This window comes from Nomia melanderi, chromosome 12, assembly GCF_051020985.1.
Source record: "Nomia melanderi isolate GNS246 chromosome 12, iyNomMela1, whole genome shotgun sequence".
NCBI classification, from domain to species: Eukaryota; Metazoa; Arthropoda; class Insecta; order Hymenoptera; family Halictidae; genus Nomia; species Nomia melanderi.
The window spans coordinates 4,120,858-4,141,000 of NC_135010.1; the positions used below are offsets into that span (position 1 = coordinate 4,120,858).

General features: G+C 31.7%; 1 protein-coding gene across 7 annotated transcripts in view; it reads left to right on the top strand.

The window, feature by feature from the left end:
• The first annotated feature begins 1,505 nt into the window (after positions 1 to 1,505).
• Oatp26F (Organic anion transporting polypeptide 26F) overlaps positions 1,506 to 20,143 on the top strand; it is a 79,434-nt gene continuing 60,796 nt past the window's right edge. The window contains exons 1-3 of one of the 7 annotated variants that reach the window (XM_031974814.2): positions 1,506 to 2,896; positions 3,935 to 4,538; positions 7,982 to 8,033. In XM_031974814.2, the coding sequence (XP_031830674.1) occupies positions 7,989 to 8,033 (45 nt within the window). In that variant the 5' untranslated portion in view covers positions 1,506 to 2,896; positions 3,935 to 4,538; positions 7,982 to 7,988. The remainder of the gene's footprint in view (positions 2,897 to 3,934; positions 4,539 to 7,981; positions 8,034 to 20,143) is intronic. The other 6 variants (XM_031974816.2, XM_031974819.2, XM_031974812.2 and 3 more) reach the window with 6 other exon arrangements.

Here is a 20,143-nt window from a genome sequence, read left to right on the forward strand (position 1 = left end):
GATGTTAACGATTAGTAATGTTGTTTGAAATATTGTTAGAAAATTGTAGTTTTTAATGAAACATGTTCGACTGATTACTCGAACGCGTAATTAAAACCGTGTCTCGTAAGAATGTAGAATTACACCGTTTCCACGAAGCAGAACAATTAAAGTAATATGGCGTCTCTGGGCTACAAAAATTACTCAGCGTCACGTGTGATATTACCAGAACAATTAAAAAGTGGCAAGACAACTTAATCTCCTTTGATTGGTGCTTGGTAGCTTAATGTCTTCAAGAAAACGCATGATCATTGTTTATCAAAGTTGATAATTAATGTTATATTATTGTGTATATACGCTCCAGTACTTCCAAATAAACAGATGGAGTAGTGAAACATTTTTTTTATAAACAATAAGTAATAAGGAATATATAAAATAAATTAAATTCTGTTCGATTTATTGTTTACTTTTCATTTTGGTTTATTTTGATTTCTTTGAATGTAAAATGTTTGAAAATGATTATGTCACAGAATATACATAGAAATATGTAAATATACATAAAATTTTAATATTAGACCTATTACGTCTAACAATTATATATATATATATGTATAAGGACGGCCGAATGAATAACGGAACGCGATACAGCACAGTTTGAAGGAACCTTAAATAACGTTTATATTAAGTCAAATTAATTATAAATTAATATATATATATATATATCACGAAAATAATTGCTACAAGGACAGAGAATTATAATGTGTATTCGCATAATTACACCAATTAAAATCGACTTAAACTGTTACCAAATAATGTTTAAAAAATTCCGTAAATATAGTGTTAAATTTATAAAAATCTAGTTATAACCCTATTTCGTGATTTGTATGGACGAATGTCGATATCCGAAATTTAAGAAGAAGATCGAAAATAATATTTTATTCGGCCATGTTTAATGGAACTGCCTGTATCGTACATGATGCCAGCAGTTCCATTCGGTCACGCAAATAATGAACAATAAAATGTACGATTAAATCGCTTCTAGTTTATCTCGAACCTGTATTGTTCGGTGTGCACACGTGTAAACACAAATACGTGAAAATGTCTCTTCATGTGAGCAGAGATCACGGTGTGGTTGGTAATGTGCCAACAGCGCGCGATTCTAAATACTTTTCAAACAATCTCGAGATAAACTCGATTTTATTATGTCACTCGCGCTGTTTGGGAGAATATTGCCGTGAAAGTAATACATATTTTGTGATCTCATACTACGCGTAAAATGATAGAGATAAATCAACAATTTATGAATTAGAATGATCGCAATCAATCGTATTAATCTATGAAAAATATAATTGTAATAAGACAAAAATAAATATTATTATTTAATATTGTTTATTGCATTATTATATTTGTGAATATTTTTGCGTTTTCTAAAAATTATTTATTGTATTGAAATTTTAGAACGTTTATAATAATTTATAATAATTTCTGTTAATTATTCATTTTTATTCCATACTTGTCACGTGAATATGAAAATTTAGTGAATGAAATATAACAAATTGTAAATTTTTATTCAAGCTTTGTATACATGTTTGGATATTTATAATTGTGAGTTATATTGGGTTAATATTAAAATATATCTAAGGAAATGTATCATTTAAAAAGTGTAAAATACCGTGTATAAAATATTCATGTAAAATTAATTTAGAAATTTTCAAAACATATAAAATGATGTTTCAATTTGGGTGTGAAATCAGTGATTCGACCTAAATTAATCTCGCTGTATAGAAAGGTAATTTATGATCCTTTATAATAATCCAGAGAAATGGATTTTCATAAATTTCTGCTTATACAATTTTAAATTGCAGGAAATATAAAATTAAAAATCCGCATTTTGTTTTCTTTGTATTATTGTTTGGAAAGGTAATTTTTCAGTCATTATAAATTAGTAGTTTACAAACAGTACGTATGTATGTGTATATTTATGCAACTTTAATTTCTAAAAATAATTGTACATATATGTTCTATTTTAAACATAACAGTATAACAAGTATAATAATAGAAAAATAGTTCTACTATTTAATCTTTGTTGGGAGAGTTTGCTGTGTTTTCACTCGATATGTTAAACGTTAATAACAATCTTTGAAAAATCAGTATGTTAAAAATTGTGAAAACATCTTGCAGTGAACATTTTTATTTATCCCTCTCTGCGCCATTCATTTTTCCCTATTTGACCACGTAATAGTTAAAAGTAAAATTATACTTAAAATATATATTTATTTAATTTACACAATCTATCTTCTTTTCTACGATTAAATTTAATTACCTTTCATAATAGAATAGTTCATTATAGAAGCAACTACAAAATTGATTTGAATGCTGTCTAAAAAATAGACTGTCAACTTATTTTAAGAACGACATCTACTTTGGTTAAGGATAGTGTGCTATATTTACACATAGAATCAGTATCTAGAGGTAAAGGTTCTCCCTCCACGAATACCAGAATCCAGGAAGGTTAATCACGTGGCATGTCATTATCCCGAAACTGTCAACGATTGTACACGTTTATACTCACAGTCTCGATTCGACTGTCTCATTGGCTGTTGACTTTAGTTAGTCTGTGGGACTCGGTGTGCTCGGTGCAAGATCAAGTGTTAATTTGGAACTGTGATACAGTGACAATTCGTCTATTACAGTGAAATAAAGGAAATATTTAGTTAGTTACTATTATAATGATGTATATCTAATTTTAAAGAAGGAAAGCATTCTCTAGTGGATACAAAGTACCTTTTTTTGCAAATTAATTTCCTGAAGTGTATTAAAACGGAATTGGTTTAATATTCTGCTGTAATTTCCGTCGTAACAAAACAAATGAATAATAAGTAACTGGCTTTAATGATCTGAATATCCAAGAATAACGGTAATCGAATCTAATAAATAAATACTAAACTATTAAATATTACAAAATACATAAATTTATAGAATAACGATTGAAGTTATTTTGAACTTAGTTTACATGTTTCAATAAAAAAAGGATCATCTAAAAAACTGTAAAACTGAAAACTGAATATACGATGTCAATTTAGTTTTTGTGCTTGTTTACATTTACTATGTTTTATAACGATGATTACCTTGAACGATAGCTCCAACCATTTCTGAATCAGATTCTATTGTAATTTCTGCAACAATAGATGATCAATTTTAATTGCGTGTATTGTACAGTAAATCATAAAAATAGTTTTCGGTAATTATCAACTGTTCATAGAGAATGTTCATAAATCTTTTATTATATGTGCAAAAATTTATTAATAAAAAGTCAGTGCGTTAACGAATGATTAACTGAATAGGAAAAAATCAAAATTTTCTATATACTAATTTAATGTTTACAATGTGAGTCAACGTGTTGCTGATCTAGAACAGTGTAGAGAATCATGATCGATTGGTCCCGTGACCCTCACCCTTAAATAGATATTTCCGTGTAAAATGTAACGCGGTCTCCTTCAAGGCTAGATTCTACTTTTCAGTTGTTACAAATGAGGATGCTAGGCCAGCAAAAATATGAATAATTAAATGAAGTTCTTGGCTAGTGATTTATAGCCTACGATCGTTCATGTTGACTACATAATAGTATTCATTACTTGCTTAAAAGGGCGTTTTAGGCTGTTTAACACTAGATTCAATATACATTTCTATTATAATGAAAGTAGAAGCAGAAAGTACTCAACGAAAAGCCAAAATTACAAGGAAGTATCTTGTGTTTCATTTTATATCTTAAAAGTTCCAGCTAAGAATCTTCAATATTTACGAAAATATTACAGTTATTATACAATATTATAGAATATGATTCCATTATTCTATTAATATTATAGAATGTTATTATAAAATATTATAAAATATTTTTCTATTATTCAGTTAACATTATAAAATGTTATTATAAAATATTATACTTATATTATAGCATTATTAAAATATTATAAACACACTATATTACTGGTTGTTCAAAATTAAAAGAAGATTAAACAAAAAAGCAGAAGAAAAGATGAATTAAGAAGAAGAAAAATCAAACTCGATGGCAATCTGACAGGTCAAGATGGCTTCCAACGGCGAAAAAATGGTGCCGACTGCGAAATCCGATTCCGTCTCGGCCAATGGGACATCGAATCGGCGGGGAAATTAACTGCGGATCACTTAAAAAGACGTAGGTAGCGTGATCGCGACCGAGACCCACCAATTACGAAACGTCTTGGTGTCGGCCCGGTTAATTAACAGTATCACCGGAGAAAGAAGAGGAAACGTAACGGACTGCGAATTAATTAACGAGGCAATCTGCCTCGTGGCGGGCATGTGCTGTAATTAACCATCATTGCGGTAATTTCAATCACATTTGCCTACCGCCTTAACAAGCACTCTGAAAATTCAAGGAGCATTATGAATGTCATGGTGGTCTTCGAAATCGTCACGTGACCAGATCGGTTCTTGCGCAATTATGTCACCTGTGTGGACTTCGACGCATCGTTAACCGCTGAAATTCCTTGGAATTTGTAGGACATCTCTAGTAAACGGTAAATATCTAATCAATTTTAGAACAGAAATGTCTAACCTTTTATTAGATTGTGTAATATGAAACGTCGGATTTTTTTTACTCGTAAATGTTTGTATTCCTGTTGTTCTTCGTTTGTTTTTCATGTTATATTATCTAAAGAATGATTCGAAACAAAGTTTATGACCTTTCAATAACGTGAACATTATCTATTATTTAAAATTAAAAAGACTATTTAAAAATTCATTTTTTTAAAGATAATTGATAGATCTTTCGCACGTAGTAACTGCGATTGCATTGAATGATAGAGGAGAAAACAATATTGATTGTTAATCACGCTAAGAAAAATAGTTTTAAGTGATTCGTGAGCCACTTATAACGTATTTATCTTATTAGGACAACGTTCTTTATTCCCAAAATATTTGATTTTTGCTTGAAATTGAAAGATAATATAAAATAAATTACGTTAAATGTTTTTATTAAATATTTTTATTGAAAACATACCAAGGAAATCTATATTTGTATAAGGATTAGAAGACAAACGATCAGTATCGTAAAATAATCGTCAAGTTCAACAAAACCAATAAACTTTCATGATGTCAGCTTTGACAGCGTGTTACGTATACATAATATAAAATAATCAGATGGCAAGGATGTCACGAAATGTGCGAAGATAAACAAAGCATCCTGTCAGCAAGCCTTCTGCAGCTTGAATGGTGCCAACAGTTCGCGATAAAGCACGTGTATGCGAGTTTCCTTGTCTCGGTAATAAAATATCTAACGCAGCAAACGACAATTACCGCGGATAATTTTATGGAATAATCGGTTCGATACTACTATCGACATCAAAAGCTTAGTTGCGGTTAACTTGCGGTGGTGTCGTTCTTGTTAACGTCGGATAGCTATTGATAATTATCTGTAAATGAAGATGAAACGATACCGAAACGTTAACATATTGTAGTATGTTCAATAATGATTAAATTGTTACATGGGAGTCATTTTAATTACATATCGATAACGAAATATGGTATTCGCTTGTTTAGTATATACATTTCCTGTTTTATTATTTGTTTTTCTGAACTTGTAAACATGACAATTAAACAGGATCAACATTTTGCAGTATAAAATTTGGTGCAGCATAAAGTTTAGTGAAGTATCAAACTTATTATTTCTCTTGCAGAAACGAGTATTTATTGTACATATTTTGTGGATGTGTAAGCCATGTAAACTGCTTAAATCTTTTAATAATTAAATTAAAATCTTCAAGGCTCTTTAAATTAACAATTCAAGAATAGAAAAAAATTTAATTCAATATTTGTAATTCCAGGTAATTGAAGTTATAAACTTCGACATTTGACAATTAATAGACAAAAATAAGATAAAATGCACAATTTTTTAAAAGTTATTATAAAGGTTGCAATGTATTATTAGGTATTAATTCTTTAATTTATAATTGTTTTTGTGATAATGGTCACTAGAGTTACTTTCTCATTAATAATTCATTAAAAGAAAAACAAATTCTATATATCTTACAAGTTTTCGAAATTCATTCGAAAAATTTAACAAAAATTTTGTCCTTTTTGCATTGTAGAGACTGTCATAAAATTCGATGTAGATAATTACACATCTCTTCAAGGGAAGGAGGACTAAAGTAGAGAATAATATGTATATTCATACTTCTCGTTCCGGAAACATGGTACTGAGATTGCACATGCGCGTCTATATACGCGGAGCATGTAATTAAAGTTCAAAACAAATTATAGGACACGAAACTCTTGCTTGCTTGTTCACTGTCTGATACACACAGTTGCATCGTGTATCAGCCTAGTATTACTGGATATCGTAGTGAACACTCAAGCACGCCAGCAAAAGTGAAAGTTTCTTCTTACACATATTACCTTGTCCTGTGGCCTTATTATTGACTATCGTACTTCTATCTCTAGTAGAAAATGCTTAGAAATTCCCAAAATTATCGATAGTTACATAGATATTATAAATTATAATAAGTTATGTTATGTACATAATACATTAACGTGTGCATAAGTACCTACATCATTTTCTTTAATCCTTTTTCAGAAAACAATCTTTGTCTTGTCAATTACTTTTCAGAAAATAATCTTCATCTTTTTAATAAATTATTATGACAAAATAAATATGAAACAGATCATTTAAACACGTTTGGAAATTATACTAGATTAAAATATCGTTAAAACTTGTACATGATAATGATTAAAGACTTTTCTATGATACAAGTGTATAAGTAAATATACAAAGTTAAGGAAATCAATCGTAACACCCAGAACAAGAATAAAAAAATCATTCAAACCGTGTTTTAAACAGTTAATCAATTTTTGGAAGAATTCTCAAGCTGTAACTCCATTTAATAATTATTCACAGTTTCCTTCGATTTTAATGGAATAGTTTTATTAATTTCAATAAGTACAATAAAAAAAACATTCGTATACTAAATATAGTATTGGTCATATTTTATGAAACTTCTATTTTTACCTACCACATGCTCAGATAATTATTTACGTTGTAAAATCCCTGAAATCTGCAGTGTTTTCTTCACTTTCTTCTTTAGAAGGATAAGAAGCTCTGAAATTCGTCTGAAGACGGTATGTCCGAAGACATTCCACTTATCGTGCATAATAATTTAACTGGGGCATCTATTACCTTGTTAGTGTGATTGTTATATCAACTCTATTATGGTTCGTTCGCACTCGACGATTGTCTTACGGTTTGAAGAATGCATTGAATTCGTCTTCGTAGTGCGGATGCTGCGGCAGACTTGCATATGAGTCGCTCAGAAGTAATGCGGTTAAGTTCAGAAAAGAAAAATTGAGGAAATTAATGTTTTCGTTTCTGAAATTATTATACAACATATTCGGAAGCTATAAGAACGACTTTCTGATCTACAAGAAACGAAGAAAGGAGTAAATCATTTAATAACTAAAAAGAATATTATTTATTCCATTAAAGTTTACAAAAATCAGAAGATACCAAAAAATGGAGAGGGTCTGAAGGTATTGGGTTATCCCATAAATAATACGGTTTTGTACACACATTTTATTTTAAAAAGTTAACACTTACAGGGAGACGTTACAGTAACTGGATCATCGATTTTGATAAAACCTTTTTTAATGTATCTAGAGAAAAAATAGGCTGACCCATATTCGACCATTTTAATAAAATTCGATATTTATAAAGATATTTAACATTTAATTTTTTTAAATATATTCTACTTCATTTTGGAAAAGAAATAATTTTGAGAAATGAAATTTAATCAATTCAATTGTACAGGTGGATTAGTTGGATGGAACCAATTAAATGGAAAAATTTGTGTAAACATAATAAACTGTTTTCTTTCTTATATACCCGGAAATGCGCGAGACATTTATGTGATATCATTTAGTATTATGTTATTAGTATTATATGTACATACGTAGTTTACTTATTTTTCAGAAGAACGATGACTGGTGTTGACAATCTTGCTTATGACACTCCCGAGCACAAGGTAAATATTTCAAATAATTTTTATAATATAGTTATAAATATAACTGTTATAATATAACTAATTATAATACACTTATGATTGGTAATTCTCAATTTTATTTCGAATACCTTATTGAAACTTTTGTTGTTAACAAATTGTGTTACTTTTGAATATTTTAAAAAATACATTAGAATTAATGGCGCAAATAATATAATTTTTTATATAGATATAGTACCACCAAATACTACATAATTATATCTTCAATATTTCATTAATAAATTCTCCATAATTTAAAATCGTACAATCTGCAACAATTAAAATTAACGTATTTCTCGTAATTAATTTGAGGAAATCCAAAAGTGATCATTAAACTGTTGCTAATTATTTATAAATTGTATGACCTACTTAATTTTGGAATTTCGTAATTTATTTAATATTCTAATGATTTAATATATAAATCCAGGGAGATTCACAGAATCAATAATGATATTTAATAAATATAATCAGAGAATAGTATAATACTAAGTAAATTGATACTATTGTGTGACGAAGTCTTATAACCAATTTACAACACAAAAGCTTTTAAGCCAAGCTTAATCATTTGTATGAGACTGAATGTATCTTCGATTCTGGAGGTAGCATTGTACTCTGTATAAGGAGCAAAGTCGGACTCCCTCAAGGAGTCAAAATCGAGATAATTGAATTTCAAACAAACGAAACAATATCGCGGAAGCAATTTAAGCGTTCGGATCAGTTGGCCCTTGTTCAGTCAATCCCTTGTTCCTTTGGGCGCAATCTTTAATTGTTTCTAGTGGAACAATGAAGATCCTTTAACGAATAGAGGATTGATATCGACTAATTAAAATATTCAACAAGTTTTATATACAAAGTATTGTTCATAGTTACATGACAAAAACTGAGTAGTTTAAATTATAGCAACAGTGTATTTGTAATATCTTCATTAATACCTGAAACATTATTTATCATTAAACTCACCAAAGTATTAGAATTAAATAGATTAAACGCATTTATTTATTGTGTGATATATAAAAGAAAAAAATTTTATTTAAAGAAAAGCTATAGAAATATTGCAATTACAGTACTAAACCTTAAAGATTACCACAGATACACTGTCACAAAACACAAATGTCGTTTTAATACCGTTAAAAAATGTAGTAAAATTATTAACTTTCGGTATTTATTTAATTCATAAATAGTAACAGCATCACTAAACAAATTAGTTCTCTCGCGAACTTTATATTTGAGGTTAAATTTTTATGTCATCGTCTGTACAAAAGGATATTGTCTAAAATATTACAATATTATATATATTAACACTAAACGTACCGCAAACAGTTAAATGATCAGTTTTAAAATTTAACCAAAATTCCGTTTTTCTTCATTCATTTAACATTAAATCAGTTCCCGTATTATCCGATTAATCATTTTTTCAAACTCTGTTTTTCCTTCTGTTCCAACGTGCAATCAGAAAAATGTATCGTTTAACTTGTTTACCTTTATTTGATAACTAGTTATTTGACTAGTTACATTAGGTATAGGTATACACAAAATATCGATACATTCATTGTTAACCGAGGAATTTTTTAACTTAATATTTAAATAAATAAAAGAATAAATAAAAAAATAAATTAAATAAAGTATATAACCATAAGTCATATACGTAGTTAACACTCAAATTTGCAGATGGGTCAAAATAAAATAATTTAAATTATAAAGCCATTTCTGCGAGACTTTTTAATTAAATTTAAAAGACGTAATGTTTTCATTTTTATAAAAAATTATAAATTTGCTCTACTTATTTGGTAGTTTTAATGTTAAAATGAAGAAAATTGATGAGATAGCCTGAACACGCTTTAAAGAGTAGAAAATCAGCAAAAACTTATGCAAGAAACTAATACAAATTAAGGTAATAGCAGTCTTTAAGAAGCCTCCGTCCCTTTGGACAAACTTGAACGGAGTCGAATACAAATTCTCGCGAAGTAAAACGCTGTGGGGATAGATAAAACACTCTAAGATATTGCCGTTGTTTATTCCTACGGGATTGCATGAAAGAAGGCGCTGCATTACTTCGTTGGTAAAACTCTCGGCTTATCAGTCGAGAGATTAAAATGAACCTCAAGCTTGAGAAGAAGGGGAAAAAAGGATAAAGAAAATCTGCTGCAAGTTCCTCGGCAGAGACATCTAAACGGTCTTTCAAACTTGCCAACTTCCGTGTATCATTCCGCGGGCAATCGCCTGAAATGTTCTCTCTGAACTTTATCAGAATTATGCTCGTGAGTTATGTGGGAATGGGTGTGCTGATGAACTAGTGTGCATGTATTTTGAATAAATGTTCAAAACATTGGAATATTCTGAACTAAATTAATTTTCTGTAATATTGATCTTTATGTGTTAACTCGTGGAATGCCATGGGAGTCACTGGTTTCCCCCAACTGAATTGAATTATTATAATTCAATCAATTAAACGATGATTATTTGCAAACATTTTTATATTATAAATACTGCTACCTAATGCGGTGACATTCGGCAAGTTAAACGTGTAATAATAATAAAACGATTCAATGAAATAATTTAATATTATGTCTTCTTCATTTTGCATATTTTTCTACGTAAAATTATGTAGCGTTCAACGTGTTAATGATGTTTATGAAAAATGAATCTAGAAGATTCCAAATGTACGTGAAGCTAATTTATGGTGACACAAGAATGTTATAGAAAGTGTGCAAATGACATGAATGTATCCGAATATATATATATATATATTGTGCATGGAATTGGATTTTAGGTCATTATTTTATTGCGAGTCGTGCAGTAAAAATATTGATTATATTTTATCTAGAGCCATTGGTTATTAGATATTTGGTAATTTATAAGAGTAATTTCTAACAATTGATTAATTAATGTTTAATTAGTAAGAGTAATTTCAATTTGAATGAGACCACTTGTGTGCCTAATGTAATGAAATATAAGAGACTAATATCTTCTTCGTTGAATTGTGATATGATTATAGAAATACGTTTTTAGAAATATAAATTGTATAGAAATTTATTTTTTTTATTATGGATTTTGTTCTGTTTGAAATAGAATGAACGCTTTGCTAGATTTCATGAAATCAATCAAAATACTCAATCCAACAGTTTGATATTGAGGTAATCAATACTATAGATTGATATACTTCATAGCCTAACAAATTCTCACGAGCAATCTAATTTATTTGGAAGCAGAACGTTTAAGCAGAACGTATGAGAATGTACGAGTTCCATATCTTCAAATATTCCTGTCAACTAATTTAAATTTATTATTTCATATGAATAACATGGTTCGAATATCATATACAGTATTAGAATATGAGACAATGTTGTTTCTCTTTTTTCCCAATTTGATCAAATTGGATACACCAAAAGGAATTTTGGTTTCGATCGTTTTGGTTGATGTTTCTCTTTCTATCAACAAGAAAATTTCTCAATTTCTTACTAGGTGTCTCGAAAGAAAGTTAGAAGGGATTGAGGTGACAAAGTACAAAATAAAAATAGCTTCGGTCAAAGTTGGACCGAATTCTTCGACCAAGTGCATTCCGGGGGCCATCTTGAATGTTTCATGTGATGCATGTCTGGAAAAAAACTTGAAACATGCACTTCAATCCTTTTTTTATGCACATCAAGAATTCAACTCTTTGAATTGAATTTTATAAATATTACTTGACAATGTTTTTATCGATTTTGATTGATGCAATTATACGAGTATGTATTCTAATAGCGTATTTTTAAATCTCTAAATTCCAAGATCTAAACGAACATGAATTTTTCTAGGAACAATAGGGTTAACGAAATGTTGATTCAATTTTTAACCGTATTAAATAGAAATAATACACGAAATAAAGGATGGAAGTAACTTTTCTATGTCAAATCAAATGGCGACCGTTGAGTTGCTTCTCGAGTGCAAAGTGTTAAATCTCAGTTTTCATTTGAAGTAGAAGTTTTAATAATATCTCTGAAAAATGAATGCAACGTTATGTCGGAAGTATGTAAAAATAACATCGGGAGGGTAGAAAATAATCACTGAACTAAATTAACGATGCTGTTACGGCGTCTTTACCGTAATTAACATTGCTTTCGAGAGCAATACTTCAATAATAGCTCAATTTCCGTGGTTGTGGGGATGCGGTCATGCGGTCAGCGCAGACAAATTCGATCCAATTGCAATTTCGAGATGCGGTTTGCCGATGTGTCTCGTCGATGATCGAAGGAAGTCCTTTTTTTTATCGCAGAGCAATTATTTTATCGATGAATCCACAGTGAGTTACTTTTAACTGATAAATTTGCCATTTCAATATTCGTTCGAGATATTCTAATCGTATTTTAGATTTCAAATTTTATAATTTCGTATCATATACAAATGTATTAACCCTTTGCATTCCAATGGCCAGTCTCAGTGTCCACTTTATTCAGAACATACAAAATTATAAAATTTAATATTTAATGTTAAACTTAGTATAATGCATCATTATATGAAATATTGAATAAAAAACTGTGAACTTTATCACGTAAAATACATAGAATATATGCAAAGTTTAGAATTATGGAAACTAAAAAATATGTTATTATATAGTAATAATAACGAAAGAATTTCTATCTGGGATTACTGTTCTTTGTACATTGTTTGTACGAATGTGCAATTACATTGACGTCTGCAATAAAAGTATCACTATACAGAACAAAGCATTCGTGGTTACATTATTCTTGACTGTATCGCCCTCATCCATTGTGTTTACATGCAGTAATATAACAAAGGATATTTACGAAAATTTGCAATTCTGTAAATGCAAATAACAGAAACCAAATTTTACAGAATTTTGGTTGTTTAATTTTTAAATTGTATTTATCGTCAATAATTTCATAGAAAAAGAAAAAAAAAATTTATATTTATTCTATATATACTCTGCAAGTTAAATAATGATAATACACAAATATTATTTATATTAAAAATAATTAAATATTTAGGTTTGTCGAATTCAGTTTCAAATTCTGCTAGGATAACTTCGTCATTAATAATTTACTAAAAAACAGAGAAAAGTTCCTGATGTATATCTATCCACCTTCAAAACATAGTAACTAATAATACAAAGCTAGTATTTAATTTGAACCCAAAATAATTCATTGACATAGTTTCGTAACTCCAGTTTGAGAACTTACTCACAAGTCTGCCTCAATATTTTATGTCAAGGGATTAAACCCTCAGTTTCATTATCGGATTTGACAAGTCGGAGAAGCTACATAATCAAAATAAAATATTTGAACAACATAAATGATCTCATATTTCCTAAGTAAAAATTCGACAGAAAATAATTTTCTCACGTCCGTTTTCCTCAGTCAACACACTTTTCAAAAGCAGGAAAAAAGAATAGAAAAAATCCACATGTGTCTCGCGTTGAAAGTCGATGATTAGACTGTCAGCATCATCTCGTGACCAGTGAGTGGCAACGTCACAGTGAAACGAGATCATTGACCGCAGGGCAAGAAGAGATATCATTCTCGATGACTGGCGGAAGCCCCGAATTCGTCGAACGTAATTTTACACCTACGTGGTGTGTCCAAAAACTTGGGTGAATGATATCAGAAAACAAACGGTTATCCGATTGATATTATGGGATTTATTTAAGGCGTTCAGTGCCGCTTGTACCACATATGGTACATGCCAATTTTTGTAAAAAAATATTTTTAACACATTGACTGTCACGAAAAACATCAGCGTTTTACGTATCACTTATTCCCTCGTAGCAAAGATAAAAAGGAACAATTATTAATTACTTACTACCACAATTCTTAAGTTACACTGTTATCTAGTTACTTACGCTATTGAACAGTTTTATTCGACGCCAGTTGTCTTATGAATTATAATTGTTTATAAGTCATTTCGAAGCTTCGGTCTCATGAGGCCACTGGGCCAGCGAAAATGTTAAGAGATGCATGGTCACGGATAGCGATACACGTTATAAAGCAACGAAAACATAAAGAAACGATATCAAAATATGTAAAAATTAACGAAAACTTGAATATAACTTAGTATTTTATTTAAAAAGTCAATACAGTTCATAAGCAAAATACAAACGAAATTTGTGATCGCACGGAACATGTTAACGCATTCACGACTAGCGCCACATATTTGTAACACTCAACGTTTTATATCTGGTGTAAAGAAAATTAAATTACTTTTATGTATATTTGTATCTAAAATTGTAACGCATGGTGTTAGACGTTGACGAACATTCTTTTCTTGAATTTTATTTGCATGTTAGAAAGACAATTTGTCGCATTCAATAAAATACCATATATGTAAAGGTTGCTACTGAAACAAACGCTGGTCACGAACCTGTTAAATGAAATATGATAACAATTTTTAAGAGAATTAATAGCATAAATTACAGCTTTGCAATTACACGACTCAGCATACAATGAACAAATCAATTCACACTGTATAAATATATGTTCGAACTCGTTCACCTCGCTCGTACAAACATTTACATACATTTATCTCATTGGCACACTTCCTAGAACATTCCATCGTGTTCATACATTAAATACTTCAGCTACATTTACAACATTCTAGAATTATTGATTTCCTAAAGTATTGAATTTATATCACAGGTAGTATGTTTGTAAAATCCTTTAAACGTGTCACACACGATACACATACATATTCATTCATTACTCATGTACACCGTAAACCACTGCCCCTACAATATTATATACATCTGTTAATCACCCTGACCAACTGGTTGAGTATTTCCTAAAAGTGATCTCCTAAAAAATCCTTTGCTGATAGTTTGCAGAAGCTTTATATTCATTGCTAAAAGAGTGTCGTGTCGAATGGGGACTACTTTGAAGAACAGTACAGGTAATTAACTTTTTAAATACGGGTACTTAAATAGCCCTGTGTGGGTGGATGGACACAGGATATCTGGGATATTTCAGTCTTTTCTGCATGGTTTTATAAAAATTGCTATAGCTTTTAATCAATCAGGCACATTACTATGAGCTGAAAAAAAAATCACAGCAAAAATTAATCTCGATTTGGGTCGGAAAGAACCCTAGCACTTGATGAAGGTTAAAGATCATTCAACTATGTAATGCTTAATCCTAGATTTACAGAACGCGTCAGTTTGGCGCAGAATTTTATAAACATTATTCGTTAAATGTTTATGTCGATGTTGATTGATGCGATCGGACAAATATGTATCTCAATTGTCAATTCTTAAACTCCTAATTTCCGAGATCCAGACAAACGAACATCAATTGCTTTAGGAACAATAAAATAAACTGTACAATAAATATCCGTAAACCTAATTAAAACCATAGTATGTCTGTATACAAAGTATGGCAGCGATGTTTTTAAGCTTCTACCGTACTTAACCTCGTGGCTTATGATTTATTTCTCAATCATAATTGATGCAACTATTTTATCTATGCTTATTGTATCTCTACGCTTACTCGAAAAGTTAACGGTTGATAATAGAAGAGTAATATTTAAATTATGTTTAAACAAAATAAATAATAGTTAGATTTATCAAATTCAGTTTAAAAAATTTGTCACGAGCCTGATACGATATTGTAGGTCAAATGGTTAACCCTTATTACACCAAAAATATTATAGAATGATTTTTAGTGAATTCCAAACGCAGTAATAATAAAATTGCAAAATACTGCCAGTGATACTGCCGGTTGGAGTTGGACGCTGGCTTAAGCCTGGCAGCATTACTGCCGGTTGTAGTGATAAGGGTTAACACTTTATCTACCACTCCTGATCAAGGCAACCACTACTATATAGTCCGCAACATGGTTTTCGCTAAGGGATAGAAATATATGTTCTTATTGCTAAGTTCTATAACTTCAAAATTAAAGTATAAGGGAATCTTTTTGTATTATTATGAATATTTAAAAAAATATTTTTTAAATAATTGAAAGTATCATTTTGATTTTAAGATCAATTTTAATCAGCTATACAGTGTTAACATTAAAAGTACATATCAATTGGAATGACTTATTTCCAAGTTTTTATCAAAATCAGAACAATGTATTTCTCAAGATTTGATGGGTTCCTTATTGTTGTATCTATACAAATATGCAAATTTATTTTACAATTTTTCGCAAAAGCCTTGTCATAATTTATATACTTGTGAACAAAAAATTCTGAAATGGATCAATTTAACCCATTTGGTAGTTTTAGTGTTAAACATCTGTATTCAGAAATCCGATTAATAAGCTTGCAGTAAATAAAGTGCCAAATACTTAACACTAAAACTGCCGAACAGTTAAATTGAATTTTTGAAATTCCTTTATAGAAAGTCCAAATGTGTATCTATTGAGACTTCAATTGATTTACAATTTAGTCTTCGGATTCCTAAATCAATTTCTTTAATCTTGTCTAAGTGAAGCACCTGTTATCTTTTTAATAATTGCAAAAAGAAAACATGAGAAATGGGTCACTTTAACCCGTCTGATAGCTGTAGTGTTAAGAAGTTTATATGTTTCGTTTATTTTCTGATACCATCGAACGAACTTTCCGGACACACCATGTATATCCACACGTCGAGAAATATGGGACGAGGAAATTTCGTGTGATCCACATATTTTCGAGAGCGGCCCGTCTCCGTTCGTCGGATTCTTTCATTTCTTTTTCCCTCTGTGCCATTCCTCCATTGTTATCGTTGGCTTCGGCGTGGTATCAGCGGCGAACACGAGCCAGACGGTTTCGCAGAACCGTTCGTTCCCCGTGAATAGTGTGGCGGTCGTGCGCGGTTAATGCCTGCGGGCCACGATTGTGTCGCAATTACGAGGAGTAGCGGTTGCGCCATCATGAAGATGTCGAAGAGAAAAATAATGGCTGGGAAAGGGAAAGAAGGGGGTTGCCAGGCCGGGGGGGGGGGTTCGCATTGTCGAAATTAATGGCCCGCGACCGGAAGTCTGTGGGAACCGCTCGGAATATTTCGACCACGGAAACTTAATTATTGATAATCGTATCGCGGAGACGCGGAAACGGGGTTACTCGAGTGGAAGAAAGTCGTTTCCTTCTATCGATTCGCGATTGCTTTGGTACTGTGTTGGGTTGAACAAAAGGTTTTGTCGGTTTGAACCCCTTACACTCGATTTGTTTTCAATGACGTTAGGTCTTAACTTGTATTTGCTTTTAGGGAAATGAATAAAAGTAATTTACAGTCGTAGAGTTCAACGTTTTATGTTTATTTTATTCATTATTGTTGTTATAGTAAGATTTAATTTTTATAATCTTTTAAAGTGTGATACTTTTTAAAGTAGTACAAATAAATCATAACAAATTTGTATTGTCATCTACAGCATGACATATAAGTGCAAAGGGTTAACACGTTCACGACACGTTATATGAGTTCGCGTTATAGGAAATTGTACTGTACGAAATTTTTCTCGTATAATACGAATAATAAAAAGTAACTTATTCCAATTACTCCAATACTCGGTAAATAATTACCTTCCTAAATTTTTATTCAGACTTACATATAATCATATGATATTCTAGCAAATAATCCATAAGTAATACTCGTCTAATAATTTATTTTGAGTATAGAAAATGAATACTCACAATTCCTTTGTACTCATCAGTATTGATCACTCTATTACCATTACTCCATCGAAATCTGATTCATTAATGTTTCTTAATCCAAATGCAATTTAAAATAGCATTTTTCCAATTTAATTGAAAATATTTAAAAAATTCTACCGTAAATTGACAGAATTTTAAGATGCCCAATGAAAACTACAGAATATCAGGTTCGCTGAAAAGTAGAATAATACTAGAGCAACGTATTTCCAGAAAAACTCGAATTCAAATTTGTTAACTCAGGACCTGAAAACCACCGTCAAGATAGAATCCTCATCTAAACACGTCGAATAAAAAAATCGCAGACCGCGGAGGCTCCTTAAAAAAGCTCGGCAACAGAACGAAGGAGCATTTCCAAATTCCCCTTTTCAAACCACTTTATCGCCAACTCCTCCATTCAAAGGAGAAAAGGCTCTTGAGCCTCGATAGTAAGAGTCTCTTTCATTGAACCCAATCCAGTCTTACGCGGTAGGACCGGGCCGACAATAAAAACTCCCATCACCGAAACAGCCAAAACACTGGCAAGCGCCCATACGTCCCCATCAATACGACCCCCAATTCTCAATGAACGAGTCCGACGTTCACCCTCAGCGTGAATCGCGCGTGTACACGGGGATTCCCGGTCCCTTGCTCATTCCCTCTCTCTTTCTCACCGAAACAGACACTCTTTGAATTCCGTCGCGAACGAATTCCGCTCTCGAATTCCTCCGCCACAAAGGAACAAGAGTCCATAGCCGGTGGGCGAAAGAGTGAAAAGCCGAACAGGAGTAAAAAGAGCCGACAATAAAATACAAAAGGGTGGCCAGAGCAAAAAAAAAGGAACGAAGAGGCAGGTGGTGTGGAGGGGGTTAGGGTGGCGCTCATTAATCACGATCGACCGCAAAATTCCAATCAATCGAGGCCGTTGCCGTGCTGGTTTCGATGAGTCCTCTTCCTCGTCATCTCCATCTTTCTCTCTTTTTCCTTTATTCCGGCTTGGTTTTTATGTAAGAGAATAACTGACGTTGGGCAGTAAAACACCTTAGTCTTTAACGTGTTAACACATTGTTGACCGGTCACGAGTTGATTCGTGTTTCCATGGCCAAACATTGTTGACCGTTTAAGAGTTAAAAGTTTTCCATCCAGTTGACAATGCTATGAATTAACGATAAATGCGTAAATAAGTGAAAACAAAAATTTATACAAGTCAAAACGCATTAGTAAGCTGTTGAGACTGTTGTGGTTAAGGCTGGTGAATTGTGTGGTGTAGTGGATTCTGTCCAACTTGGGTTGTTTTCTTCTTTAAAGTTGTATAGAAGATATGTCCAAGGTTTCATTTCAATTCATTATGTAGAAATAAAGTATATTAAAGTTCATTCAAATTGTCTCACTTTCATATTTAATTACGGAATAATAATCGGTGGCATGGGATAGCTTCCGCGTAAAATTGCCGGTCAACAATGTCTTAACTATATTCAACTGCGCTTGACGAATATACACGTCATTTTAAATCCTGAAATGATACTAATTCTCTCAACAATGAATTCTTTATTTTTTCAGATAAACGTATAATTCTTGTTTGTTTTACTTTGATTTTTCACTAAAATATATCCTAGGTGCATTCTTCTTGCGTTTTACAAGTATTTACACACTTCATTTTTTTATTTTATTGGTTAACAAGTTAACACTAGATTATTTACACAAGAAAGAGTTCTAGATTTGAGAGACGCATCTGGTTCGTACAATCTGTTCTTCACTACTGCCGTTCTCCTTAACACATTGACTGCCACGAAAAACTTCGAAGTTTTATGTATCACTTATACCTTCATAACAAAGATAAAAAAAGAAGATTATTAATTATTTGTTATAACAATTTTTACATTACACTATTATCTAAGTATTCAGACTACTGAACATTTTTGTTCGACACTTGTTATATTAACGTGTTAACCTTCCGATATGCATTTATTTCCCGCCTTCGCGATGCTCTTTTGGTTGATCACGCACGGTCGGTAATATCGTTGCCTTGTCATTCTCATCAGCTCTCTCTCCCTTTCGCGCACACACATACTCTCACATACTCTCTCTCTTTCTCACATTTTATTCCGCGATGAAGTTTTCCTTTGAAAGGAGCAACGGCAAGTAGCTGGAGCCACGTGACTATTGTCCCTAGCGAGAAAAAAGAGGGTGGAACGCTGGAGGGGATAGCCAAGGGGTGAAAATGCGGAGGACAGAGCCTCGTTGCGGCATTTGTTAGTTCCTCGCTCGTCGATGCAACGACACGGAGGATCGTCGGGCGTACAAGGGGTGAGGAACGGGTTGGGGGAGGTTTGTAGGCGGCGGGCGGAGTCTCGCGGACGAGCAATTCATGAGAAACGACCGGCTAAATAATTGGCAGCCGGTTCCGCGAGAAACGCCGCACGCGGCGTCGTTTAATCTGGATTAACAAGCTGTTTGACGCGGGCCGCTTTATGCCGCCCACAAATCGAGTTACTTCTGAA